The 25163-nt window shown below is 44.2% G+C and overlaps 1 protein-coding gene across 1 annotated transcript in view; it reads left to right on the top strand.

Annotated features, from left to right (window-relative positions):
- Nucleotides 1-2692: 2692 nt before the first annotated feature.
- LOC121854411 (alpha-(1,3)-fucosyltransferase C-like) overlaps nt 2693-25163 on the top strand; it is a 44048-nt gene continuing 21577 nt past the window's right edge. Inside the window, exons 1-6 of the mRNA XM_042349082.1 lie at nt 2693-3175; nt 14890-15013; nt 15488-15620; nt 17051-17155; nt 17639-17811; nt 24843-24986. Of these exons, the coding sequence (XP_042205016.1) occupies nt 2693-3175; nt 14890-15013; nt 15488-15620; nt 17051-17155; nt 17639-17811; nt 24843-24986 (1162 nt within the window). The remainder of the gene's footprint in view (nt 3176-14889; nt 15014-15487; nt 15621-17050; nt 17156-17638; nt 17812-24842; nt 24987-25163) is intronic.

The following is a 25163-nucleotide window of genomic DNA, read 5'->3' as shown; positions in this document are numbered from 1 at the left end:
GCAGGGAGGCGGTTGGCCTAGGCTGGCAGCAGGCAGGACGATCTTCTCAGCTCAAGTAGTAAGGCAGCAGAAAGGAGTGTGGTGTTCACGGCTCCGGGGGTCACCAATGTAGTGTACTGTTTGTGGCCAGTTGTCAATTCTCTTTAGTTGTCTATTATCTCTTTGTATGGGCACACAAACGTACGTACATGTAGATACCTTCACTCAGGAATGAGGTTGGATAGAAACTCACGATGTGCTTCCTGTATATATTGTTGTACAGTGCAGTACTTAGGAGTGACTAGGTGAGGAGCTGAGAGAGATGTTGCTGGTCCAGTAGCTGAGTGTAGGATGATCTCCCTGGGCAGGCGTAGCCGTATTTATACAATTTACCAGGATCAGGATCTGGGCTGCGCGTAGCGAGCGGACCAATCACAGCGGCTCAAGCGTAAGGTGTGAAACGCTCTGATCCTGAACTGGAGGTTGATGGTCGAGACTAGGTCGGCGATCGTACCCCTACGTCCTCTGCATAGACCTAGTCTCTCGGCGTAGCTGGCTGTACGCTGATTGGCTGGTCGGAGTGCGGCCGGAGCTCAGTTGGGAGTTGTAGGGGAGAGTAGCCACTACACGCTCCTGACTTTAGAATATGCAGACGACTGTGATATACAGATTCACTGGTGTGACAAAATATTTATCCCTAGTGAATGCAAAACGATGCCAGACATTATACAAGCCATAACGAAACAAGAACTAAAATGGACCTACTCTAACGAAAAATACTCTGAAGCACTAGTGGAAGTTTACCTGATAAACCAAAGAATTAAAATAAGGAGACACAACTTCAAAAAAGAAGAACAATGGAAATTCCAAAGAATCCGTAACGGACTGGATCCGGACAAGAGATCGCCACCCGCGCAACAAACAAGAAACAAAAAATCAAAACACAATGAATAACGACAAACATAGAAGACTTACGATCATACAACACAAAGTCCGCAACTGGGAAACAAATAAAAACAACCTTGCAAACACATACCTCAGCATTGATCCGGACATAATTTTAATAAATAGTCACGGCAATTCAAATTCCAAGAAAATAAAAATATTTGGATATACAGCCTACCAAAGAAATAAAACAGAAGAACTAAATGATGGCGTGGCCATTGCTGTAAAACACAGACTCAAACATCAAATCATCGACGATTTCCAGGATGAATTCTTGGGAACCAAAATAACTACCACACTTGGAGAAATAGCAATAGCCACAGATATATTTACCGCCAAGAAGGAACTACCTGCCGGCCCCAGACTTGATAAAACTATTGAACTACAACTGCCCAACATATATAATAGGAGGTCTGAACCCAAGACATCCAATATTCGGCCACGGAAACAGGAACAGGGTGGGCACTGCACTACATACCATAATGAACACAGGGAAGCTGATCCACCTAGGACCACACTTTACCACATTCATTGGCAATAACAAAACAACAACCCCAGACAAAGTCTTCACCAATAACAAGACATTCCTGAATTACCATATAAAACAAGGACCACTAACTACCAGTGACCACATTCCAATGATAATAAAACTATCTACAAGCCAATCCAAGTACCAACAACCCCACGTTTCCAAATGCAAAAAGCAGACTGGGAAGGCTACAGGAAGCAACTAGAACAAGTTAAGATCCCAGATCTCCAAGGCAAAATACTAGAAGATATAGACAACGAAACAGATACCCTTATACTTAACATCAAAAAGGCAATAGAGAACAACATACCAATCACAACATATCGAACGCTACCACACATCAGGACATCTCATGAATTGCGAATGCTCCAAGTACAATACAATAACATAATGATGTACATACAAAACTATCCACCAACAACAGAGCTTATTAGAAACTTAAGGCAAATACAACAAAAGTTAAGAGATGAAAGCCTGATAGCACACCAACAGATATGGAACGAACTAATAAACAACCTGGATACCACAAGAAATGACAAGAACTTCTGGCAGAACGTAAACAAAATTCTAAAAACGAAAAACCCCAACAAAAGTACATAAAAGACCAAAACGGGAAAAAACTCTTTGAAGAAAAAGAGATAGAATCCGCATACAGGAGAGAATGGAAAAAAAGTATTTCAAATATCAGAAGAAGAAAATGAGCAATTTGATGAGGAACACGAAAATCACATCTGCAGAGAAGTGGCTGAAATGATACATAGGATAACCCCATACCATTGTGAGGGCGAGTGTTTTCCCAACAACACCTCTCTCATCTTATTTACTTCTCTTATCTTAGTTCTTACTCTTACTCAGTTGTCACCTATTCTTTTGGTTGCATGGACATTCTTTTGGTAGCATGGTCAAGGGTCTAGGCACATGGGCATGGTAATTCTGGTATCAAGTCACTTGGACGGAAATAAAGGTAAAATACTGTGGGAGAAATGAATACACCAAAAGTACTCTAAAAACAAATTTATTAATATGAAATCAAAGGGAAAATATATATATTATTAATCATATAACTACCAGACTTTCGGTCTCCAGTTGATGTGAGTTATAATTTTTGGTGCCATGTTAAGATGTTGCATAGTGTTGTATTGTACCATTGATCAATTCAGGTTGTAGTAGTACAGGAGAGTAGTTGTGTTAAGTGGTTCGTATTTGTCTTTGGTCGAGAGGTAGCATTTTTAGGTCAAAATGGATGAGTCAGTAGAACAGGGAAGTACCATAGTTGGGGACACATTGGCAGAAAGATTGGAACGGGCTGTGCAGATCGTCAAGAGACAATACTCAGAGCTAGAAGAATTACAGAGACAGGTTAAGGAACTAAAACGAGAACTCCAGCATGTAAAGGACCAAGACACTGATCTAGAGTATGGTGTAGGTAAGGACACAACCCCAACTGACCCACAGGCAGAAAGTGCCCACTCTGTACCACAATCAGGGAACGATACCACACACCCAGGTAGCCTTAGAGTTTATCCAGGGGTTCATTCCAAACTAACGGACAGTGCCAAGAGGGATGATAGGGAAGCAGCTGTGTTCAAACTTAGTTATGTTAGAACGTTATCATTGGAAAAACTAACAGGGTCGGATTCTGAGAGCAATATTAGAACTTTTTGTAGACAGGTAGAGTGGTTACTTAAGCAGGATGACCATCGGGTAGAAGCGGCTGAGAAAGTAAAGAGGTATGTAAGTAGAGACATGTTTGTTCAGCTGAATGAGCCCCTTCTTCCACCCTATGATTCTTCCTTGGACTCAGGTTCAGACGAAACAGATGAGGAAAGTGATGACGGAAATGTGGAAGGTCAACCTGCAAGTAGATTCCCTGTGAGGCAGAGGAGACCAGTAGTTAGAATGGATTTGTAGGAAATATAGTTCCAGAATGTTGCTTCAATTGAATATTTTTGGCTTTCCAGTTTGTTAGGTTGATTTGTTGAATTATAAAGTTTTTGGTTGGGGAGACAGTTGCTCAGATGGTTTGTCGGGATGCTTTTTGAAGATCAGCTGTTAGTAGTGGTATCTATATTGTCTGAAAATGTTTTTTTTTTTGGGGTTGTTGACTTCGTCAGTCGTACTGAAATGACCCCAACATTATAAATCCCAGTTCTTACGAACTGAAGTCCGGAAATTTAGTTGCTGCCTATGTTGTCGAAAGGAGAAATCTCAGTTTTATGTGTGTCAGAACGTTTGTGGGTTGTTGACTTCGTCAGTCGTACAGAAGTCACCCCAACATTGTAAATCCCAGTTCTTACGAACTGAAGTCCGGAAATCCAGTTGCTGCCTATGTTGTCGAAAGGAAAAATCTCAGTTTATGTGTGTCGGAAGTTTTTTTTTTGGGTTGTTGACTCACTCCAGGTGAGGGAGTCACCCCGACTTTGAAATCCCAGTTCTTACGAACTGAAGTCCGGAAATCCAGTTGCTGCCTATGTTGTCGAAGGGAGAAATCTCAGTTTTTATGTGTCGGAAGTTTTTTGGGTTGTTGACTCGCTCCGGGTGAGGGAGTCACCCCGACCTTGAAATACCAGTTCTTCTGAACTGTGAGATAGAAAATACGTGTCTTGTGTTATGAGCCCCAATGTGTACGTCTAGAACCACGGTTTTGTGTTGAAAAGGTGAATTATTATTGAAACGAAGTAGTAATCTGAGGAAGTGTCTGATGTAACTAATTCCCCATTCATAGACAAGAATTTAAATTCCTTAGGATATGTAATTTCATGCAGAGAACTTTTGTTGTAGATGTAATGTCAAAGAGTCACTGTTTATGTGCTGGTGCCAAAAGTATGTTGAGGTAATACGCTGATGAACTGTTAGGGGCATGTTCCCTATACTATATTGTACTGAAATAAGAATTGATAAGTTGTTGCATGTATAGGTAACGGAGACTCGAGTATGAAAAGTTTGTCTCCTTATAATTTTCTTTTTAATGATATATTGTGTACCGAAGTAGCAGGATTGTAAACGGTTGTCCGATGTATATGGTAGCGGAGACGCTCGTGGGAAACGTTTAAGTCTCCTTATGTTTTGTTTGATGTATTAAGGTACTGTAATCACGAACTGTTAGGATGTTGTAAAATGTATGTACACTACAGCGTTAGTGCTTTTGCATATTATTCCGCATAATATGAATCTTTGGGAGGGGAAGGCTATGTACTGCTCACATCATTGTCATTCCTAAAAACCCCATTTAATTCATATTACGCTATATAACATTCAAATCCACCGCGCTTGTAGAATCTCAGAAAACGGGAAACATTGTTAAAGGATAACTCACCTACTCAATGTTACTAGACCATGTGTTGTATTGTACCCAGGTACAGTTATATAATGTTAATTGTATGTATTCATAGCATTAAGGAGAACTCAGGGTATCCATAAGATGAATGTTAAAGTCCAGTTGAGCCGGACTAGTGTACTGTAGGACTAAGTGTGGATCAGGGTTTGAAGGTCATACTATTTACGTCTGTGAACGTGTAGCGAACATAACTTCCACAGATATCATATGAAAATACATGAGAACAATGATCTGGAAAAAGGATAAAGGTATCAGAACTATGTGAAGTGTTGGAAGTGATCTAGAAACTATGCTTCAAAAAGAATATCTTGTATACCCACGCCATGAAAATACGATGCTAGGCTTTGTTTGGGTTGGCGCCTAGGCCGCCCCGGGTGTGCCGCGTTGACATTATAACCCAATGAATTTACCCAGGAACTAGCAAACCAGACCCTTACCTTAGTGTGTAATTTAGGATTAAGGTATGTATTTATAAAGCATGAGGTCACAATAGATAGGAAAATGGAGATGTGAGAACCATAGGAATCCAAAGTGAAAATTGAAGATTGGAAACTGTAGGCCTAAACAGAGAGGAGGGTGGGAGTCGGGACTTCACCCTCAGTGATGCCTCGAGTTCTCCCAACACAGGTCCGTGTCCTTTATCATGCTTTATTCAGCCCTAAAAAGGACTTATCTAGCAGTTTTTACATCTTAAAACCTTGCCTGATGTCATAAAGTGAAGTCATAGTGTACTAATGTGTGGTGACGAAAGCCCCTCCGGCAGTATTCTTAGTGATGCCTCGACTTCTCCCAACACAGGACGACGCATTCTGAGCGCCTACCGGGCGTCAGCCATGACCACACTGTGAAGGCCACACCACAGTGGTCATGCACTTCCACTGTGAACCTGTGGATCCCCAGCACACCACCCCAAATGAGTAGAACAAATAAGGAAACGCTTGAGAAACTCCGCGGTTGTCACTTGGAGCGACCTATAATACCAGGCGTAGAAATAGTACTGGTATGTCTCTTGGTGTAGCCCTCGTCTCTACCCACCGAGGGCGGTGTGCGAACGAGGTGCCTGTTAGGTATACCTAGAAATTACAAGGAGTCCCATACCTGCAGGTGTGGAGGGTAACGGGTGTGTTGAGAAGGTGCTACTATGTATGATGACCTAAGGTGCTATATTCCATACAGGTGGAGCAGTCCGAAGTGTCAAATGATATTGTAAGCAGGGTAACCAAACTCATCGTTGTTCTTCTGAGGAAGGCCAGCTCAACTGTATTTTTTTTTGTTACCATATAGTTTATAAAGAGTAAATTAGTTAAAACATGTTATGGTTTCACCCTTCTTTCCCCTTATCGATCTGGTCAATGACAAACCTAACCCAATGCCTAGTCCACTCTGCACGCTACCTAACGAGTTACATACTGTCCAGAGGGGGTCTGGTGGCAGTGACCCTTAGAAATTAAGATGAGAGTTAAGTATTTCCCCTCAGAATTAGTGACCCCAGTCTGGCAGTATAGGCTCAACTCCTGGGCTTATTGCAGACTCAGTACTTTCTTCTTTACTTATTTTCTGATTAATTATTTTGTTATTTCTTTACTCAACAGTAATTACTCAGATCTTACACTCTTAATGCACCCAACCTTACTGGTGTTACATTACATGGCATAACAGGACCAGTTCCTTGGCCCTACTCACAATACATAGTACACGGCACTCCCTGTAGATTACTTTACTCAACATCCTCGTTAACAATTAAATCAGCAGATACAGAGGTCCACTACCCAACATGGGATAATTATTTCCAACTAATTATCCCTAACATACATCTTACAACACTCTCTGTTGACATATACTTCCAGGGTGCATCCCAGGGTAGAACACTGAGATTCAAGACCGTTGTTGTGGTCGGTAGTAGCCAGACACATGGCGAGTTTGGGGTCTGGCCCAACGAGGCAGTGGAGCACATTAATCAGGCCGCATCGGTGCCATCATCGCATATATGGTCCCTGCTGGGTATCTACTACATCCGGGGCAGTTGTTGAGCGATGCAAGAATCACAATGGGATCTGGAACAAACGTTGGGGCGACGTTGGGGCGGCGTCAGGGGACGCTCTCCCTGCCTCAGCCCTGGGTATATATATCCCTGAGTTGCCAGTGATCGCCACTCACGCAATGACAGAGATTACAAACAAACTAACTGTTACTCATTCAAAGATGACCCTCAGTTGACAAAGGTCTGGCGAATTACTTGAGTTGATTTACACAGACTAATTCAAGATTGAGCTTCCCAGGAGAAAATGGAATAAACAACGCATTGATAACTGTCTTGGGACACTGGGAGGGAAACACAAGTGTAGCGTCTATGGGAAAAAACACGTCTTCTTCTCAGGGGTTGCTAACCCACGCATGTTTTGCGGTCGTGGAGTTTAATAAGAATCATTAGTTAAATAGATCAGCAGTCAACGTGACCATGACACCATGTGGTGGACAAAACCAGGCTCAACACGATAGAACCAATTACAGAAGGAAAACTGCTACACTACATCAGACACACTAAAGAAAAAGCACCAGGATTTACAAAAATCACAAGAAATATGATCCTATACCTACCCAACAACTGCACACAAGGCATCCTTGAAATATTTAAACTCAGCTTTGGCAAGTGGATACTTCATTGATGCATTCAAAAACGCAAAACTCATATTCATACCGAAACCAGCCAAAGACCACACTCAAGTAATTAACTACAGACCGATTTCCCTACTCGAAGTTATAGGAAAACTATTTGAAAAGGCAAGAAACAGAGAATCAGAAAACACAGGAGCGAAAACGGACTACTAAACCCCAGACAACATGGATTCACTGAAAAAAAGGGAACACATACTGCACTAGCCATAATCACGGAAACGTTAGCCAACAAGAAAGCAGAAAAAAACCAAGTCAACATTGTATTAAGAGACGTTAAGAAAGCGTTCGATAAAGTATGGCACCTAGGATTAAAATTTAAACTGATCCAAATAAATCTTCCAGACCCACTAGAAAAAATCGTCTGTGACTTCCTAGACGATCGCACGGCACAAATACAAATTGACAGCTATATAGGACCACCCATAGAACTGAAAAGTGGAGTACCCCAAGGCAGTGTTCTTTCACCCACGATGTACAATATCTACACAGCAGACCTACCAGAACCATCTCCCTACAGTGAATACATAAGTTTTGCAGACGATATCACACAAATCATCACATACCCCGGCAAATCAACACCAATAATGGCACAACATACTGCCAACGCAATAGAGAACATCAACCAGTACGAAAAAAAGTGGAAGATACAAGCCAACACCAACAAATTCAAAATAATACCAAATCGCTAAAAGGAAAAAAAGACCCCATTATAGTAGACAACAAAGTAATTCCATATGCCATGGAAGGCACTGTCCTAGGGCTGAAGATAACAACAAAAGGCTACAAAACATTCATCACCGAAAAACTTGCAAAAACCAGAAACATGGTAATTAAATTAAAACGCTTCAGAAGCCTGTCAGCAAAAAACAAGTTAAAGTTATATAGAGCCTTTGTCCAATCCCGATTAGTATATCCACCAATTCCCCTACATGCAATAAAACAAACAAACATAAAGAAAATGCAGACAATTCAAAACTTAGCCCTAAGGGATGTATACATCAGATATCCTGACATAGTCACCAACCGTCAACTACACCAACGAGCGCAAATAGAACCCCTAAACGTTTACCTACACCAACACTCAAAAAGAATATGGGCAAAGTTAGAAGAAATAGAGGCAGGACCAATCATAGAATGGATGGAAGAGACAGAAGAAGGAAGAAGAGAACACTCGTGGTTCCCTCGCAGTAAGAGAAGAGCCCGAGAACCCACACCAACTCCACTCTATTGAAAGATGCAACGTTACCCCAGTGACAACCTTGGCAGCCCTACCACTTACAAGATTAGATCATAAAAAGACGGGATGTACTTAGCAGAAACACAAGTACCTGCCCTAGACTCCCCGCCATTGGCTAGGAAACAAGACACGAAAATGTAAGGCATAAAATTGCAATATTTTGCTAAACATACAAACACCTGACATACAGTAAATATAACACCTAAGACGAAAATTAGCTGAAACACAAACATGAGAAAACAGAAGCACTTGGGTTGAGCCCCAAGACCTAGCATTCTACTACTATTTTCCAATTTCCTCGCTTTTCTTCTAGCACTATCCACCAACCCCAAGTCCCTCCAAATTCCACCACTATTCTTCAAGTCCAGTTCCCGCACCACCAATCTACGCACCAGCATCAAGATCTCTTCATTTTACTTCACCCATCGGATCGGATCGACCTCTCTCACCATGAACGGTTACGAGTTTGATAACGTGGCGCGGATACGTCCGGATACGCCGACCTGCCCCAAGAAATTAAACCTCCTAGTTCTCAAGAAGTTCTTTGAAACTAATGGGATCATGGGGGTCACCAAGGTGGAACGACTGAAGCTCCATGGTGACATCAAGATCACCTTCGCCGAGAAGGGTATGCCCGTACAGCTCGCGGAGATCCCAGACATCAACGGCATTCCAATAAAAATGATTGCTTACAAGTGGGACAACCTGAAGCTGGGAGTAATCTCCCACGCCGAAATTGCCCACGTGGACCAAGCAGAGCTGAGTGAGCTCCTCAAGGGACAACTCCAAGTTGTCAAGAAGCTGTCCGACACCACTGCCCTCATCGGACACCATGCAAGGAGGCTCAACTGACATGGGTAACTGTGCCAGTCAAGCCCTACTGCAGACCGAAACGCTGCTACAAATGCCAGCACTATGGTCACACAGTCAACAAGTGTGAGGCGCAGGAGGACACCCGCTCCCTGTGCGGCAGCCCCGGACACCGCTACACTGTCTGCCCCAACACAGTGAAAAAATGCGCTGCATGTGGCGGCCCACATTCCTCCGCCGATCGGACCTGCCCCAAATGGAAGGAGGAATGCAGGATAGCCAAGGCTCGACTCGACAAGAAACTGAGCTACAAAGAGGCCCTCCTTGCTGTACGCTCCCAAGACAAGAAAAAACCAGAAGAAAAGAAAAATCAAGAAAAGAAAACTCAAGAAAAGACACACGCCACAATGAATCAAGACCACCACCGGAGTTGTGCCATACTTGTGGTGTAACGGGCCGAGTTTCCTCTTTTCAATAATTTACCATCCAGCTATTCTTTTCAATGAGTATCCGGTTTTATATACTTATCCTTCTTCAATTCTTTACATATATATCCTTATTCTTCTATATTCTTATATAAGTAGCTTGTATGCTTCTCTGCTTATATTTTCCAAGTCAATGTTCTTTCTTTTCATTTCCTTTCATATATTATAATCTCTTCCATATATTTTGTTCTAGTTATATTCTAAACCATGGATTAACCTGGGAAACCATGTCTTTGTTATTACCACACTTATTATACTTACAACGGTAGCCTGCCACCACCCAGGATTTTTCTAGAATATAACATCTCTTAGTTAACTGTTAGGTAGCGAGCTTCTAGGCACGTGAGTTAGCTCTTCCTTACATTCCTTTAATACTCTGGCAAATATCTCATCGGGACCAGGTGACTTATTAGGCTTTAGTTTGTCTATTTGCTTACTAACATCGTTACTAGTCACTACTATCTCACTTAATTTGTTTTCTTCGCTATCTCTGAATAGAGTCGGTGCCTCAGGTATCATGTTTAAATTTTCGGTGGTGAAAACTGTTGAAAAATATTTATTCAAATTATTGCACATTTCTCCGTCATTATCAGTGAGCTCGTCGGAGTCTGACAGTATTGGTCCAATCTTTTCTCGTGTTTTAGTTTGATACATTTGGTAGAATCCTTTGGGGTTTGTCTTCGCCTCCCTTGCTATCCTTACCTCATTATTCCTCTTTGCTTTCCTTATCTCGGTTTTAACCCTACTCGCCAATACCCTATAATAGTCCGGAGGTGAATTTCGCCACGATTTATCCTTCTACCTATAGCCTTCCTTTGGCCAATGATGTTCTTTAAATAATTATTTATCCATTTAGGGTCATTGTTGTCTGATCTGAGTTTTTTGTATGGTATGTTCTGCCTTTGTGCATTAAGTAACTCACTATTTAAATTGTCGTGGAATCCGGCAATCTCAGATCTCGTTATCAGGTCGGTGTCATCTGTCAGGTTCACGGCCAAGCGCGACACCCCTTCTCTCAGCTGCCTCTTTAAACTGTCAAAGTTTGCCCTTCTGAAATCTGGTACTTTAGTGGAATTTTCCTTATGTCTGCCCTGAAAATCTAACTGGAATCTGTAATGAGACGAATCTCACAAGAAGAGAATTACATACAAAGGTAGGAAGTATAGAGAGTAGGAATGTAAAGATAGGAAACTTGGTAGCGTGGCCTGGATGTTATTTGCACAGCGTCACTACGCTTATCTTATCTCGTATGTCAATACACATATATCACTTCTTAAAGGGACAACTTGTTAAACACCTCTTGATACAACTATTTATTACTTCACTCAATGACATGGACACATTAATATCACTATTATATCGGGGTACTAACACATTATGCTTTACGTTACTTGACACTGACTATCGGACACACCTGAATGAATACACTTCCCACAGTAGGTAACTCACCCTAGGACGTTCTGACAAGACTCACGTGTACCCTGACGTAGGCCCAGTGAGTGCTGGCTGGGCTGCCTCCTATGGGAGAGTCTGCTTAGCTGGCGATGCCGTGGTCTGGTCGGGAGGTCTCCCTCCCGACCTGAGGAGGGGACGTGCGTGACTCTGCTTAGTGAACCGAGTGACGACCCGAACGGGAGGGGGATGACAGCAACCAGAATGAGAATCAGTATGACCAGAATCAGAATGATAATGATAATCGAATCGAATGCCCGTGATGATGATGATTATACGGAGAGAAGAGAGCAGTGGCTCTGAGAGTGGGTGAAGGGTATAGTACAAGGTAAAGTTTAGAAGTGGGAAGTAGAGGAGAAGGTTAACAGCAGGTGGGCTATCCACCTTGCGGAGACGGGTTTTTTTGTCTTCCGTAACTGTGCTGCGTTAGAGGTTCTTGGGGTTAGGGAAGGCCGGTCTCAGCCAAGCTAAGCTAGGTTGTTCTAAGTTGTCCTGAGGGCATATTTTGTTAGGGGGGGGGGGGTCTCTCCAGGTCCTTGTGGCACTGGAGGGATGATCCCCATCTTTTAGTTATTTTTATTGTTATTTTTTATTGTTATTTTGTTGTTATTTTGTATATAGAGGCTCTGGTTCTTCGTTATCATTTTTCCTGCTTCTAGGCCACCATCCGTGCGATGTGTTGTTGTTTTCCTCAATTAGTTGGTTTAGTATGGGATCCTGTTCTTGCTCGATTTTTTCCCATATTACATTTGCTTGGGTGTGTATTCTGATGTTGAGTGGGTCTATGCCGTGTTCTGTGTGTATGTCCTGTACTGTTTGTGTGTATGGTGGTAGGTGTTTTGCCGCTCTTCTGAGGGCTATATTTTGCACTGCTTGATATTTGAGTTGATTGGTTCTTGAGATTGTGTTCAGAGGTATCGGGGGGTATTCTAAGTGTGGTCTGATCAGTGCTTTGTATAGGTGCAATTGCGTGTTGGTTTCCAATTGGCGGAATCTTTTGAGCTTAGTAAGTTGTGATCTTGCCATAGCTAATCTTTCGTTAATGTGGGGTGTTATTCCGCATCTGGATATCTTGAGTCCTAATGTTTTTCCCTTGGCAGCATATGGTATTTGTTGGTTGTTAACAATAATAGGGCATGGTTTTGTTTTTGCGATGTGAATTATTTGGAGTTTTTGTACATTGGTTTTTATCTTCCATTTACGTTCATAGTCGTTTATTACCTCTATTTCTCTGCATGTTCTAATAGCCATCATTTGTTTGGACTTTCCCGGGTACCTGACTATCTGTGTTACATCGTCTGCGTAAGCTATGTATTCTGATTGACGTGGTTGCGGCATATCTGCCGTGTATACAGTGTATAACGTCGGCGATATATTACTGCCTTGGGGAACTCCGCTATGAAGGATGAAGGTTTGTCCTAGATGGTTGTCTATTATTAATTTGGCCTGTCTGTTATCTAAGAAATTACATAATAGTGCTGTGATATTGGTAGGCATGTCCAATTTGATTATTTTTAATTTCAGTCCTTCATGCCAGACTTTGTCAAATGCTTTTGAAACATCTCTCAGAATTATGTTGCATTGGACGGGACTGTAGGGCCTTTATATGGGGTCGGCCCAGCCGGCTTCTGACCTCTAACAATTAACACTAAACTGGTTTGATCTGAATAGTTGTGTGCAGGTGTGGTCCTGGCCAGGTGTCTTGGCTAGGTGCGGTTGTAGGTCACCGGCTCACGTCATTAGCGGGCGAGGTCAAGTCCCTTGGGTCGACCTGAGGTGTGTCAACCCGGAATGTGGTGGTACCACGAGGTCTGTGGTGTACTTGTTGTTATATGTGACATAATTCTGGGCTGTAAGCTTTGGTCTGACAATCAATCATTACAAATCGAATTTCTTTGTGATCGCTGTTTGCAAGTTCGTTCCCTACCTCGACATTGCTAATGAGGTTTTCTCTGTTCGACAGAACTAAATCGAGTATATTATTACCCCATGTGGGTTCGGTTATATGTTGACTTAGGAAACAGTCCTGGATCGTCTCGAGAAAATCCTCTGATTCTGAGTTACCCGTAAGGTCAGTCCAATCTATTTGGCCAAGGTTAAAGTCGCCTACTATACAGACTTTGTTGTGTATGGAAGCCCTGCGCATTTCATCCCAGATAAGTCGCTCATTGACGCTATCAAGATTGGGGGGGTCTATATATTACTCCTGTGATTAATTTTTCCCGACCGTCACTTAATTCTATCCAAATTGTTTCTGTATTCCTCTCAGTTTTTATTTCAGCACTATGGACACACTGTCAACAAGTATGAGGCGCAGGAGGACACCTGCTCCCTGTGCGGCAACCCCGGACACCGCTACACGGTCTCCTCAACACAGTAAAAAAATGCGCTGCCTGTGGCGGCCCACACTCCTCTGCCGATCGGACCTGCCCCAAATGGAAGGAGGAATGCAGGATAGCCAAGGCTCGACTCGACAAGAAACTGAGCTACAAAGAGGCCCTCCTTGCTGTACGCTCCCAAGACAAGAAAAAACCAGCAGAAAAGAAAACCCAAGAAAAGAAAACACAAGAAAAGACACCCGCCACACAGAATAAAAAACACCACGAGGCCCGTGGAGCTGAAGCCCACGTGGTCAACCTCACTGTCTCCGACTTCTTCCACACCTATGAGGACTTAAGACACGAGGAAGACGAACAACAAGACCCAAACACGAACGAATGGACACTCCAAGAGAGCAAGAAGAGGAGGAGAGTTAGAAGAAAATCTACATCAAGCTAAGAAGAATACCAAGACATTTCCTCCACACAAGAAAACAACACACACAATCTAGCCGACCAAGCACTGAGAATCCCTGGCCCAACCCAACACGCACCTGACGCTTGACCTGACGCTAGCCTGATTCTGTCCTGTCGCCTCCTGGCGAGTTGCTGCTGCCTCCAACTTATACTCCCTCAAGCAAGCGGTGTTTAGCCACTGCACCTATTCTCTCCTCCTAAAATTCACTTCAATCCTCCCTTTATTCTTCCCTTGAACCTCCTTCCCCCATGTCACTAGTATTTTTCGATTCGATTCGTGACCTGCCTCTTTTCAACCTCCACTAACCAGCCAGCAACACCTCCTCCTCCGCCTGCCTGGCGGTCCTAGCTCCCGCCGGCGAGCATGACGACCCACAAGTTGGTCCTCCTCTGAGCACCCTCACCAACCAGCTCTCTCTACATCACGCTTGTAACCACGCTGCCACTTCCCAGCACCAAGCTGCATTGTACATCCAATACAACATGTATACAGAGAGCACATTGTGAGTTTCCTTTCTCCATCCCATCCTGAGTGTGAACAAAACAACCCATCCCCACAGTAGTAACTCTCGACAGGAGCTGCCATGCACAGGCCAACCGGCCTATTGCAGACTCCTTATTTTCTTATGTTCTTATCCAAAAAGATTTGGCCGAGAGATGGCGCGATTGTTGGCCGTGAAGCTTGTCGTACATCTGGCAACCCTGGTCACCACCCGCCAGTTGACAGCAGGACGCGAGTGAGTGTGAACGGTAATTGCGGACTTGAAAGTGAGTTATTAAAAATTAACACATGATACTTTGGCATCCGTAGTGATTACTGAGTCTCAAGATTATGGAATTAGTGTTATATTGGTCCGGATTCACCAAAGTTTGTGCGATGAATATTTCAGTGAGCTGAAAATGGCAATGCACTTCACAAGCTGACTTATGCTAAAACACACAAATGATATTAATATTGTACTGACACTATGGGCCATATTCACAGTCGTTACACCACCCGGTTGTCGGGTTTGCTATCAGGATCGTTGGAACAATATTCATCAGGAGAGCGTACCCGACATAGGCAGTTCCAATGGATATAAAAACTTTTCACCCAAATTTTGATATATTGAGAGGGGATGTATTCAAAACTGATAGAAAATGAGTTTGTTGGTGTTTACGTTTCCATTGTGGATCTACATGAAATATATATATTGCTGTTGGAATTATTAACAGATTTTTTTCTGGTGATGGTGAGTACAGGTGGCTCCATGATGAGTCTGTCACGGGGTGTGATGCGAGTGATGGTGCTGGTGACGGTGATGCTGGTGACGTACATATTGTACCTTGGCCACCACAAACTCGACCATTTCTTGCCTGAGGAACGTCATGAAGGGTGATGTATTACATTTGTAAAGATTCATTATTATTATTATTATTAGTAGTAGTAGTAGATAGTAGTACATAGTAGTAGTAGTATATTGCCGGATGATTTGTTGTCTCTATCATTAAGTTTGTATCTTGGTGTTGTAAACGTTAATTTGAGTAAGTAAGAAGTTTTTAAAATGTGCTGATCAGTAACAGTTCTATCATCTTATAAAATTTTAATTGCTGGTGAAAATTGTACTTTGTAACATAGAATGTGCGCTTACTGTAAGTCCTTTTTGTCGTGGCTTAGCAATACGTATTATCGAAGATAATGTGTTATCAGAGTCAGAATGTAAATAACTTTAAAGGTTATGCAAAACATGCTTTATTTTAACATGAAAGTTTTAATTTTTAGAAAAAAAATATCGACATTTTAGATTAACGGTGAGAGTTTTAGATGTAATATATTATATCACTAAACATGTGCAGAACTTTATTTAAAAATTAAACTTATTTTTTATTACTTGTATTTGCCCACCCAAGCATAAGTCACTGACGGGCCGGGCGAAAAGATAAGGTAGTGTTAACGGCAGTTATGAGGTGTCACCACTTACCTGAAATTCCTCAGATATTCTACTGTCAACTGTTCCTCGTTTCTCAAATAAAACTTACGAATATTTGCACATCCGGCCACGACTGTTTGTGATGCTCAGAGGTGACAGCCATGGAGGTATATACCTCCATGGTGACAGCATACAAGTACTGTATATGACAGAAGTCTAAATGCGTATGAATTAAGCAAATAAACACCATCACACTTTTCATACCCTATTGTGTATTGTGTGCAAGTGATTATTATTATGAAGGTGAATGAAAGTGATTATACAATACTTATATATTTACTGGAGCGTATTGTTAATGTTTTGGATATTTTATCAAGTGTAGGAGTCCTGCCTGTAATAGAAAAATGAAAATAATAAATAAACAAATAAATAAATAAAGGAGCCTAAAAACCCAAACTAACCCCAGAAAAAGAAATATTGGAGACCTTTTCTTCTTAAAAAAAGGGCACTACAATTTTTTGTTTGAATATTATTGTAGTTATATACCATACGGCAATCTTGTACTTTTACTTACTTTTACTTTTATCCTCTTCGCCACTGATCGGCTTGTTAGCCGCTTGGGCGATTGGTCACGTCTCTTTTCATTTATCTTCACTAAAAGATCGGCTCGCTAGCCGCCCGGGCGATCGGTCACGTCTCTGTCACGCACTGTTGGCAAATACTGGGCATGCACCGGCTCCTGAATGTACCTGAACCCGCTCCAGTGTTGGTCAAGTCTTGTCTAGAAAGAGCTGTCGGGCCCACAACAGCGATTAGGTTAAGCTTACAACTTGATAAATTCCCACAACGACTTTAAAGTGTTTTAACAATAACTGTACTATACTGTATTTGACAGCATTATCAAGAGGACCCATCACCAGTGTCCTCTGCCCAAACGCATACTCATCTGGACGACATACTGGCACGAGCAGAGCTTCGCTTGGGAGAGGATATTTTTTCGGTATGTAGATAGCTCTTACAGTACCTGTATTATGTATTATTGCAGTCAAGTTGTCTGTCAGTTGACAATCCATTTATTCCTCTGGTAGATTAAAGTTTAGTGCCCGAAGTTTGGCGCATGACACTGAAACACGAAGGTGATTTAGATCTGCATATCCATTTTTCATGTGGTTTATTTACCAGAGATTATTGGACGCAATAGACAAGTTTAAGTCTTTTCACGAAAAGACGTATTATCAGTGCTTGTTGGAGTTTCATGGTGTGGGAAGGTTATATGTAGAATCACTACGTAATTTGTTTGAGTGCAAGAAATATCATAGTCAACTAGTGATGATGACTTAAAGAAGTTAAAGGACACTTGGTATGAAAGACCTACATATAGTGGTCAGCGAGACTTGCAGGTATTTCTTTTATGTAAATTTATAGAGGCAAATAAAAAAAAAAAGAGGTAGTGGCAACGCAGTAATTGCAGATGTTCCCTTAGGCAGGTGTCGAGGCAGTGCCCAGTCAGCAACTGTGAGCTGGTGTACGACCATCGCCTCCTCGATTCTGCTGACGCTGTGCTCTTCCACGCTATCGACCTCCCACAATTTAAGCTTCCTCCTAAACGAATACTTGAACAAATGTGGATATTTTTCACTCTGGAAGCTCCTCCAGGTATTTTCATGGCATATTTATTTAATTTTCATTAATCACAGACTAGATGATGTGAATCAACAATCAATGCAATATGTACGGTCCGACTAATTAACCAAATGTACCCAAATGTAGTCAAATGTAGCCGCAATGAAGTCAAATAATGGTCTTACATGAATAAATCGGACTGCCAATCACTTCTCGACTAGTATTTGGTGTCACAAAGTAAAAAAAAATTGGAAAACATAATTTAATCTGAGTTAATAGATCGCGTGCATGAACCGACGGAGCGAGTAATTACCCAAATGTAGTCGCATGAAGTCAAATGATGGTCCTACAAGCGTAAATCGGGCTGTGAATCACTTCTCGATTATTATTTGGTGTCATAAAGTCACAAAAAATTGGTAAACTTAGTTTAATCTGAGTTGTGTTAGGTTAGGTTAGGTACATGCACTCGATCTATTAACTCAGATTAAATTAAGTTTACCATTTTTTTGTGACTTCATGACACCAAATAATAATCGAGAAGTGATTGGCAGTCCGATTTATTCTTGTAGAACCATCATTTGACTTCATTGCGACTACATTTGGGTACATTTGGGTAATTACTCGCTCCGTTGGTTCATGCACGTGATCTATTAACTCAGATTAAATTACGTTTTCCAATTTTTTTTTACTTTGTGACACCAAATACTAGTCGAGAAGTGATTGGCAGTCCGATTTATTCATTAGGACCATTATTTGACTTCATTGCGGCTACATTTGGGTACATTTTGGTAGTTAGTCGGACCCCAATATGTAACATAACTGTGTGTTAACTGCATGGTTTACTTAATTTACAATAAACATGTTCCACTATTAATTGTTACAGAATGAATATGCACTTTTTCGGATACTTTATTATTTATTGATTACTTTAGACTCGCTCACGTCCCCTAAATAAGCTTTTAGCCTCTATCCTCTTCACCACTGATCGGCTCGTTAGTTGCTTGGGCGATAGGTCACGTCTCTGTTACGCACTGTTGGCAAGTACTGGGCATGCACCGGCTTCTGAATGTACCTGAACCTGCTCCAGTGTTGGTCAAGTCTGGTCTTGAAAGAGCTCACACTCGATGCCGTCACAACACTTTCTGGCAGATTGTTCCAAGAGTTTACAACCCTCACTCCGAAAAAGTTTGCCTTCACAGTTTTCTGGACCTGCTTCAACCTTGAGCTGTGACCCCTTGTGGGGCGAGTGTCCGCCAGCTCCAGGTAAGGACGCGCGACTGAGTAGCGCCCCTTGAGATGCTTATACACCTCAATTAGATCGCCCCTTGCCCGTCTGTAGTATAAGCTAGGCAAGATCAGGCGCTCCATTCTCTCAGGGTAGTTGAGGTGCCGAAGTGCAGGCACCAGTCTAGTGGCCCTCCTTTGAACATTTTCAACCAACTGACAGTCCCTAGCATATCTCGGGGACCAGACGGGGGTGACAGTGTGGGGTATGGGATGTTTGGGTTCACACACTCAGGATGGGATGGAGAAAGGAAACTCACAGTGTGCTCTCTGTATACATGTTGTATTGGATGTACAATGCAGCTTGGTGCTGGGAAGTGGCAGCGTGGTTTCAAGCATGATGTAGAGAGAGCTGGTTGGTGAGGGTGCGCAGAGGAGGACAGCTTGTGGGTCGCCATGCTCTCCGGCGGGAGCGAGGGCCGCCAGGCAGCGGCGGAGGAGGTTGTAGTGGACGTCTCCCCTACAACTGCTTACAACTGCGTAGCCACAGCCACCACCTGCCACCACATTCCAACGTGCCGTTGCCTAGCAACCAAGCGAGAGCTGTCCCCAGATGTTACCGTTGCTTAGCAACGAAACTAGTCACCGGCAACTTTCTGGGTTTTCCCAACATGATTCATAGAGGACTGGCGGCTGTTGCGGGGTATATAAGCTCTGTCTCTCCATTGAGATTCATTCTGACCATTCTTCTACAACAAGCAACACCTCCTCCTCTGCCGCTGCCTGGCAGCCCTCGCATCTCCTCGCCTGCCTGGCGGTCCTCGCTCCCGCCAGCGAGCATGGCGACCCACCAGCTGTCCTTCTCTAAGCTTCCTCACCAACCAACTCTCATTCTGCCCATCTTCCTGAACAAGCAACACCTCCTCCAGCAAGCTCCACGCTATTAACATTTATTTCAACCAGGAGGCCAGCAACAGGCAACATCTTTTCTCACGAAGCTCCTGCACATCTACCTCCTTCAACACGCTACTCACCGAACGTCTTCTACTGAGCAGCTCCCCACCACACGGCATCTCCAGCACCAGACTGTCTATCATATAACTTATATATTATACAAGAAAACCACATTAGAGTTTCCTTCCATCCTGAGTGCTAGACAACATTAATATCTCGATACCCCTACAATGGTGACTCCCGGAGATTAGCACTCACACTTGGAGGAGACACTGATCACGCTCCCAGTCTTCAAGCAGACACCGGCTCCTCTTCCTGCCCCAAGCACCACATCCTATGACCCCAGCACACCCGTCCTGCCTCAGACGCTGACCCAGGCCCACACACCCCAGCAGGCGCATTTGACGACTCAGTACCTGCCGTGAGGGAAGCACACACCATCCATCGCCTCCACACCCCCTCTTTTCTCCCTCAGGTACTCCCTGCTAATGTCCTGCACCCTGCTGCTGTCGTGGACCCAGCTGCTGTCACGAGCCCTTATCCGCTTCTGCTGACGCAGCCCCTGCTCCTGACCCAGGCCCACACACACCCCAGCAGGCGCATCTGACGACCCTGTACCTGTCGTGAGGGAAGCACAACATTCATCGCCTCCACACACCCTTTTTCTCCCTTCTCCCACAGATAGTGTGTATCTAGACAGTTGTATTTCAGCGATCGGCTCATTCACGCCATCGCCGTTGTCTCACATGAGGCATGCACCGCCCGGTCTGCCTCACATGTGCTAAGCAACTCTACAGACAACAAGTCTCCTACACCGCCTGGAGGGAAGGGGGAGTATTGTAGTGGACGTCTCCCCTACAACTGCTTACAACTGCGTAGCCACAGCCACCACCTGCCACCACATTCCAACGTGCCGTTGCCTAGCAACCAAGCGAGAGCTGTCCCCAGATGTTACCGTTGCTTTGCAACGAAACTAGTCACCGGCAACTTTCTGGGTTTTCCCAAAATGATTCATAGAGGACTGGCGGCTGCTGCGGGGTATATAAGCTCTGTCTCTCCATTGAGATTCATTCTGACCATTCTTCTACAACAAGCAACACCTCCTCCTCCGCCGCTGCCTGGCAGCCCTCGCATCTCCTCGCCTGCCTGGCGGTCCTCGCTCCCGCCGGAGAGCATGGCGACCCACCAGCTGTCCTTCTCTGAGCTTCCTCACCAACCAACTCTCATTCTGCCCATCTTCCTGAACAAGCAACACCTCCTCCAGCAAGCTCCACGCTGTTAACATTTATTTCAACCAGGAGGCCAGCAACAGGCAACATCTTTTCTCACGAAGCTCCTGCACATCTACCTCCTTCAACACGCTACTCACCGAACGTCTTCTACTGAGCAGCTCCCCACCACACAGCATCTCCAGCACCAGACTGTCTATCATATAACTTATATATTATACAAGAAAACCACATTAGAGTTTCCTTCCATCCTGAGTGCTAGACAACATTAATATCTCGATACCCCTACAAGGTGTTGCTTGCTGCGGCTGTAGCTAGAAGAAGAGAGAGCTGGTTGGTGAGGATGCTCAGAGGAGGACCAGCTAGTGGGTCGCCATGCTCTCCGGCGGGAGTGAGGACCGCCAGGCAGGCGGAGGAGGAGGAGGTGTTGCTGGCTGGTTGGTGCAGGTAGAAAAGAGAGTGGTCACCACGAGGTCAGGTCTTAAATAGCGGAGGTAGGCGTGGCTTTGTAGTTGAACCTCCACTCCGTGGGCGGCGCTGGTTGACCTAGACAACGAGGCATACACTGGGGAATTCGCGGGGTCGGCTACTCAGCGACAAACAGCGTTTGTAGGGGAGAAATCCACTACACATCCTCACCAACCAGCTCTCTCTACATCACGCATGTAACCACGCTGCCACTTCCCAGCACCAAGCTGCATTGTACATCCAATACAACATGTATACAGAGGGCACATCGTGAGTTTCCTTTCTCCATCCCATCCTGAGTGCGAACACAAACAGTCCCATATCTCACAGATGCTCAGAGGAGGACAGCTTGTGGGTCGCCATGCTCTCCGGCGGGAGCGAGGGCCGCCAGGTAGCGGCAGAGGAGGTGGAGGTGTTGCTTGCTGGTTGGTGTAGGTAGAAAAGAGAGAGATCACCACGAGGTCAGGTCTTAAATAGCGGGGGATAGGCGTGGCTTAGTAGTTGACCCCCGCTCCGTGGGCGGTGCTGGTTGACCTAGACCACGAGGCATCCACTGGAGAATTCGTGGGGTGTGCTACTCAGCGACAAACAGCGTTTGTAGGGGAGAAATCCACTACAATACTCCCTCCTTCCCTCCAGGCGGTGTAGGAGACTTGTTGTCTGCAGGGTTGCATGGCACATGTGAGCCATAACGGCGATGGCGTGGATGAGCTGGCCGCTAGAGGAGACAACTGTCTAGATACACAATATCTGTGGGAGTAGAGAGGGAGAAAAAGGGTGTGTGGAGGCGATGAATGTTGTGCTTCCCTCATGGCAGGTACAGAGTCGTCAGATGCGCCTGCTGGGGTGTGTGGGCCTGGGTCAGGAGCAGGGCTGCGTCAGCAGAAGCGGATGAGGGCTCGTGACAGCAGCTGGGTCCACGACAGCAGCAGGGTGCAGGACATTAGCAGCGAGTACCTGAGAGAGAAAAGAGGGGTGTGTGGGTCCGCACTCAGGCGCATGGGCCGCGTCGGGAGCAGGGGCTGCATCAGGAGGAGCGACAGGGGGAGGCGTCTGAGGCAGGACGGGTGTGCTGGGGTCGGTAGAACGTGGTGCTTGGGGCAGGAAGAGGAGCTGGTGTCTGCTTAGAGAAGCAGTTCTGCTCTAGGGTGTCTAACCTGCGGTGTAGAGACAGTAGCTGTAGAGCCGATGAGAGCTGCCTCTGCGTGGATGAGCCAGTCTTCCATGTTGCTTGAAGACTGGGAGAGTGATCGGTTTCTCCTCCATCCTGTGTGAGTGGTCACTCCAGGGTCACCATTTGTGGGGTATGGGATGTTTGTTCGCACTCAGGATGGGATGGAGAAAGGAAACTCACGATGTGCTCTCTGTATACATGTTGTATTGGATGTACAATGCAGCTTGGTGCTGGGAAGTGGCAGCATGGTTACAAGCGTGATGTAGAGAGAGCTGGTTGGTGAGGATGCTCAGAGGAGGACAGCTTGTGGGTCGCCATGCTCTCCGGCGGGAGCGAGGGCCGCCAGGCAGCGGCGGAGGAGGTGGAGGTGTTGCTTGCTGGTTGGTGTAGGTAGAAAAGAGAGAGATCACCACGAGGTCAGGTCTTAAATAGCGGGGGGTAGGCGTGGCTTAGTAGTTGACCCCCGCTCCGTGGGCGGCGCTGGTTGACCTAGACCACGAGGCATCCACTGGAGAATTTGTGGGGTCGGCTACTCAGCGACAAACAGCGTTTGTAGGGGAGAAATCCACTACAACAGTACTCCTCTCGCGATGGTCCGAGAACTTCAGCTCATTGTTAACATACACACCCAGGTCCTTCTCACATTCAGTCTCAAATAGTGCAGTTTCTTCATCCCGTTGGGACATATGATAGCCTCCTTACAGTTTGTACTCCCCAGGTGCATCCTCTTACACTTTGTGACATTGAATCTCAGCAGCCATTTCTTCGACCATTCTTGGAGCTCACAGAGATCCTTTTGCAGCTCTTCACAGTCCACTTGGTTCTTGATTTCCCGAAATAACTTGGCGTCATCCACAAACATTTGTATGGAGGAGTGTACAGCATCAGGCATGTCATTTATGAAACAAACAACCGCAGGCCCAATACACTGCCCTGTGGTACCCCGCTTGTGACAGGTACAGATGACGATTTCGTACCATTAATCACCACACACTGCTTGCGGTCATGTAGAAAGTCTTCCATCCATGCGAGGACATTTCTCCAAATTCCGTCCCCTTCGAGTTTGAACAGACTCGTAATAAGTTATTACATAATGTATTTTCATAATTTTCACCCTGACAAAGACTCCCAAATATTTTAAAATTTTCTAATAAACCCTCGTGGGCTCCAGAATATGGTACATGGCGCCCACGAACTACAAGTTGGGGACCAGTTAACGACTACTGTAATTCCTAACCTAGGTACACTACTCGCATAAAAACCCCAATTGTTGAAGAGCAGTGTTTCATCATGGCATCAGCATCAACGTTTTACACTGTTCTACTTACAGTAGTTATGAAGGCTCCTGAGATGCTAAAACCAACGTGAGCAGTCTTGGCCATAAACGTTTAAATAGTACATTTTTAATTGTGTTTGCAGTTAGCAGATTTAATCAAGGTTTTATATATCTATTCCCTCAGTGAAACAACAAATCCTAAATAAGAAACTTCAAATTATTTACATGTAAGATATTGTACTAGCATTTCAGAATGTGTAATACCGTACTGTATTGAGGAGTTGTTAAGGCTGGCTCTTTCTGTTGATTTGATTCATTTACTTAATTTTTGTATTTCAGGAAGATACCCAAAAGTTATGTCTAACTTAAAAGATGAATGTTTTAATATGTGAATTATGGATAAAGGAGTTTCAGGCTAACCGGAGAGGTTAGTCAGCAAACAAGTGGTGAAGAGGATATGTAAATATATTAGCATATATTAAGCCCCGAAATAACATTGTGTTCTGCTGGGAAATGATAAGAGTTTCTGAGATGATGACTTGAGAAAAAACAAGGAGTATGAAGTTAAATGTTTGTTGTATGATCATGTTAGAAGCGACTTTCTGTGCTTAGCTTGCTTCCTCTTCATTATACTGTGTACAGTAGTTCTCTGTTACGCACTCTTGGCAAGTACAGTATACTGGGTATATACGGGCACTTGAAGATATAACACTGAAGTTATACTGTATAAATCTTGCAGTTGTGTCATCAAACAAAGTGGAACTGAAACACCTGCGCAACGTCTTCAATTGGACTATGTCGTATCGACTGGACTCGGATGTGCCGGTGCCCTATGGTCGAATCATACCCAAGTCCCAGTCATCCATCACCACTGCCCCTCCAGGTGACTGATTTGAAGTGTATTGAAAGGATTGTTTAGAATTTTCACAAGTAAAATGGAATTATTACCGAGTCTGTGTGAATGGGAAACGTTAATAGTGTGTGTACAGGAAATGTTAATAGTGTGTGTATAAGATGATGACCCTTAATAGTGTGTGTGTGTGTGTGTGTGTGTGTAATG

The sequence above is a fragment of the Homarus americanus genome, unplaced genomic scaffold, assembly GCF_018991925.1.
Source record: "Homarus americanus isolate GMGI-L3 unplaced genomic scaffold, GMGI_Hamer_2.0 scaffold54443, whole genome shotgun sequence".
NCBI lineage: Eukaryota > Metazoa > Arthropoda > Malacostraca > Decapoda > Nephropidae > Homarus > Homarus americanus.
This window is presented reverse-complemented; position numbering and strand designations above follow the sequence as displayed.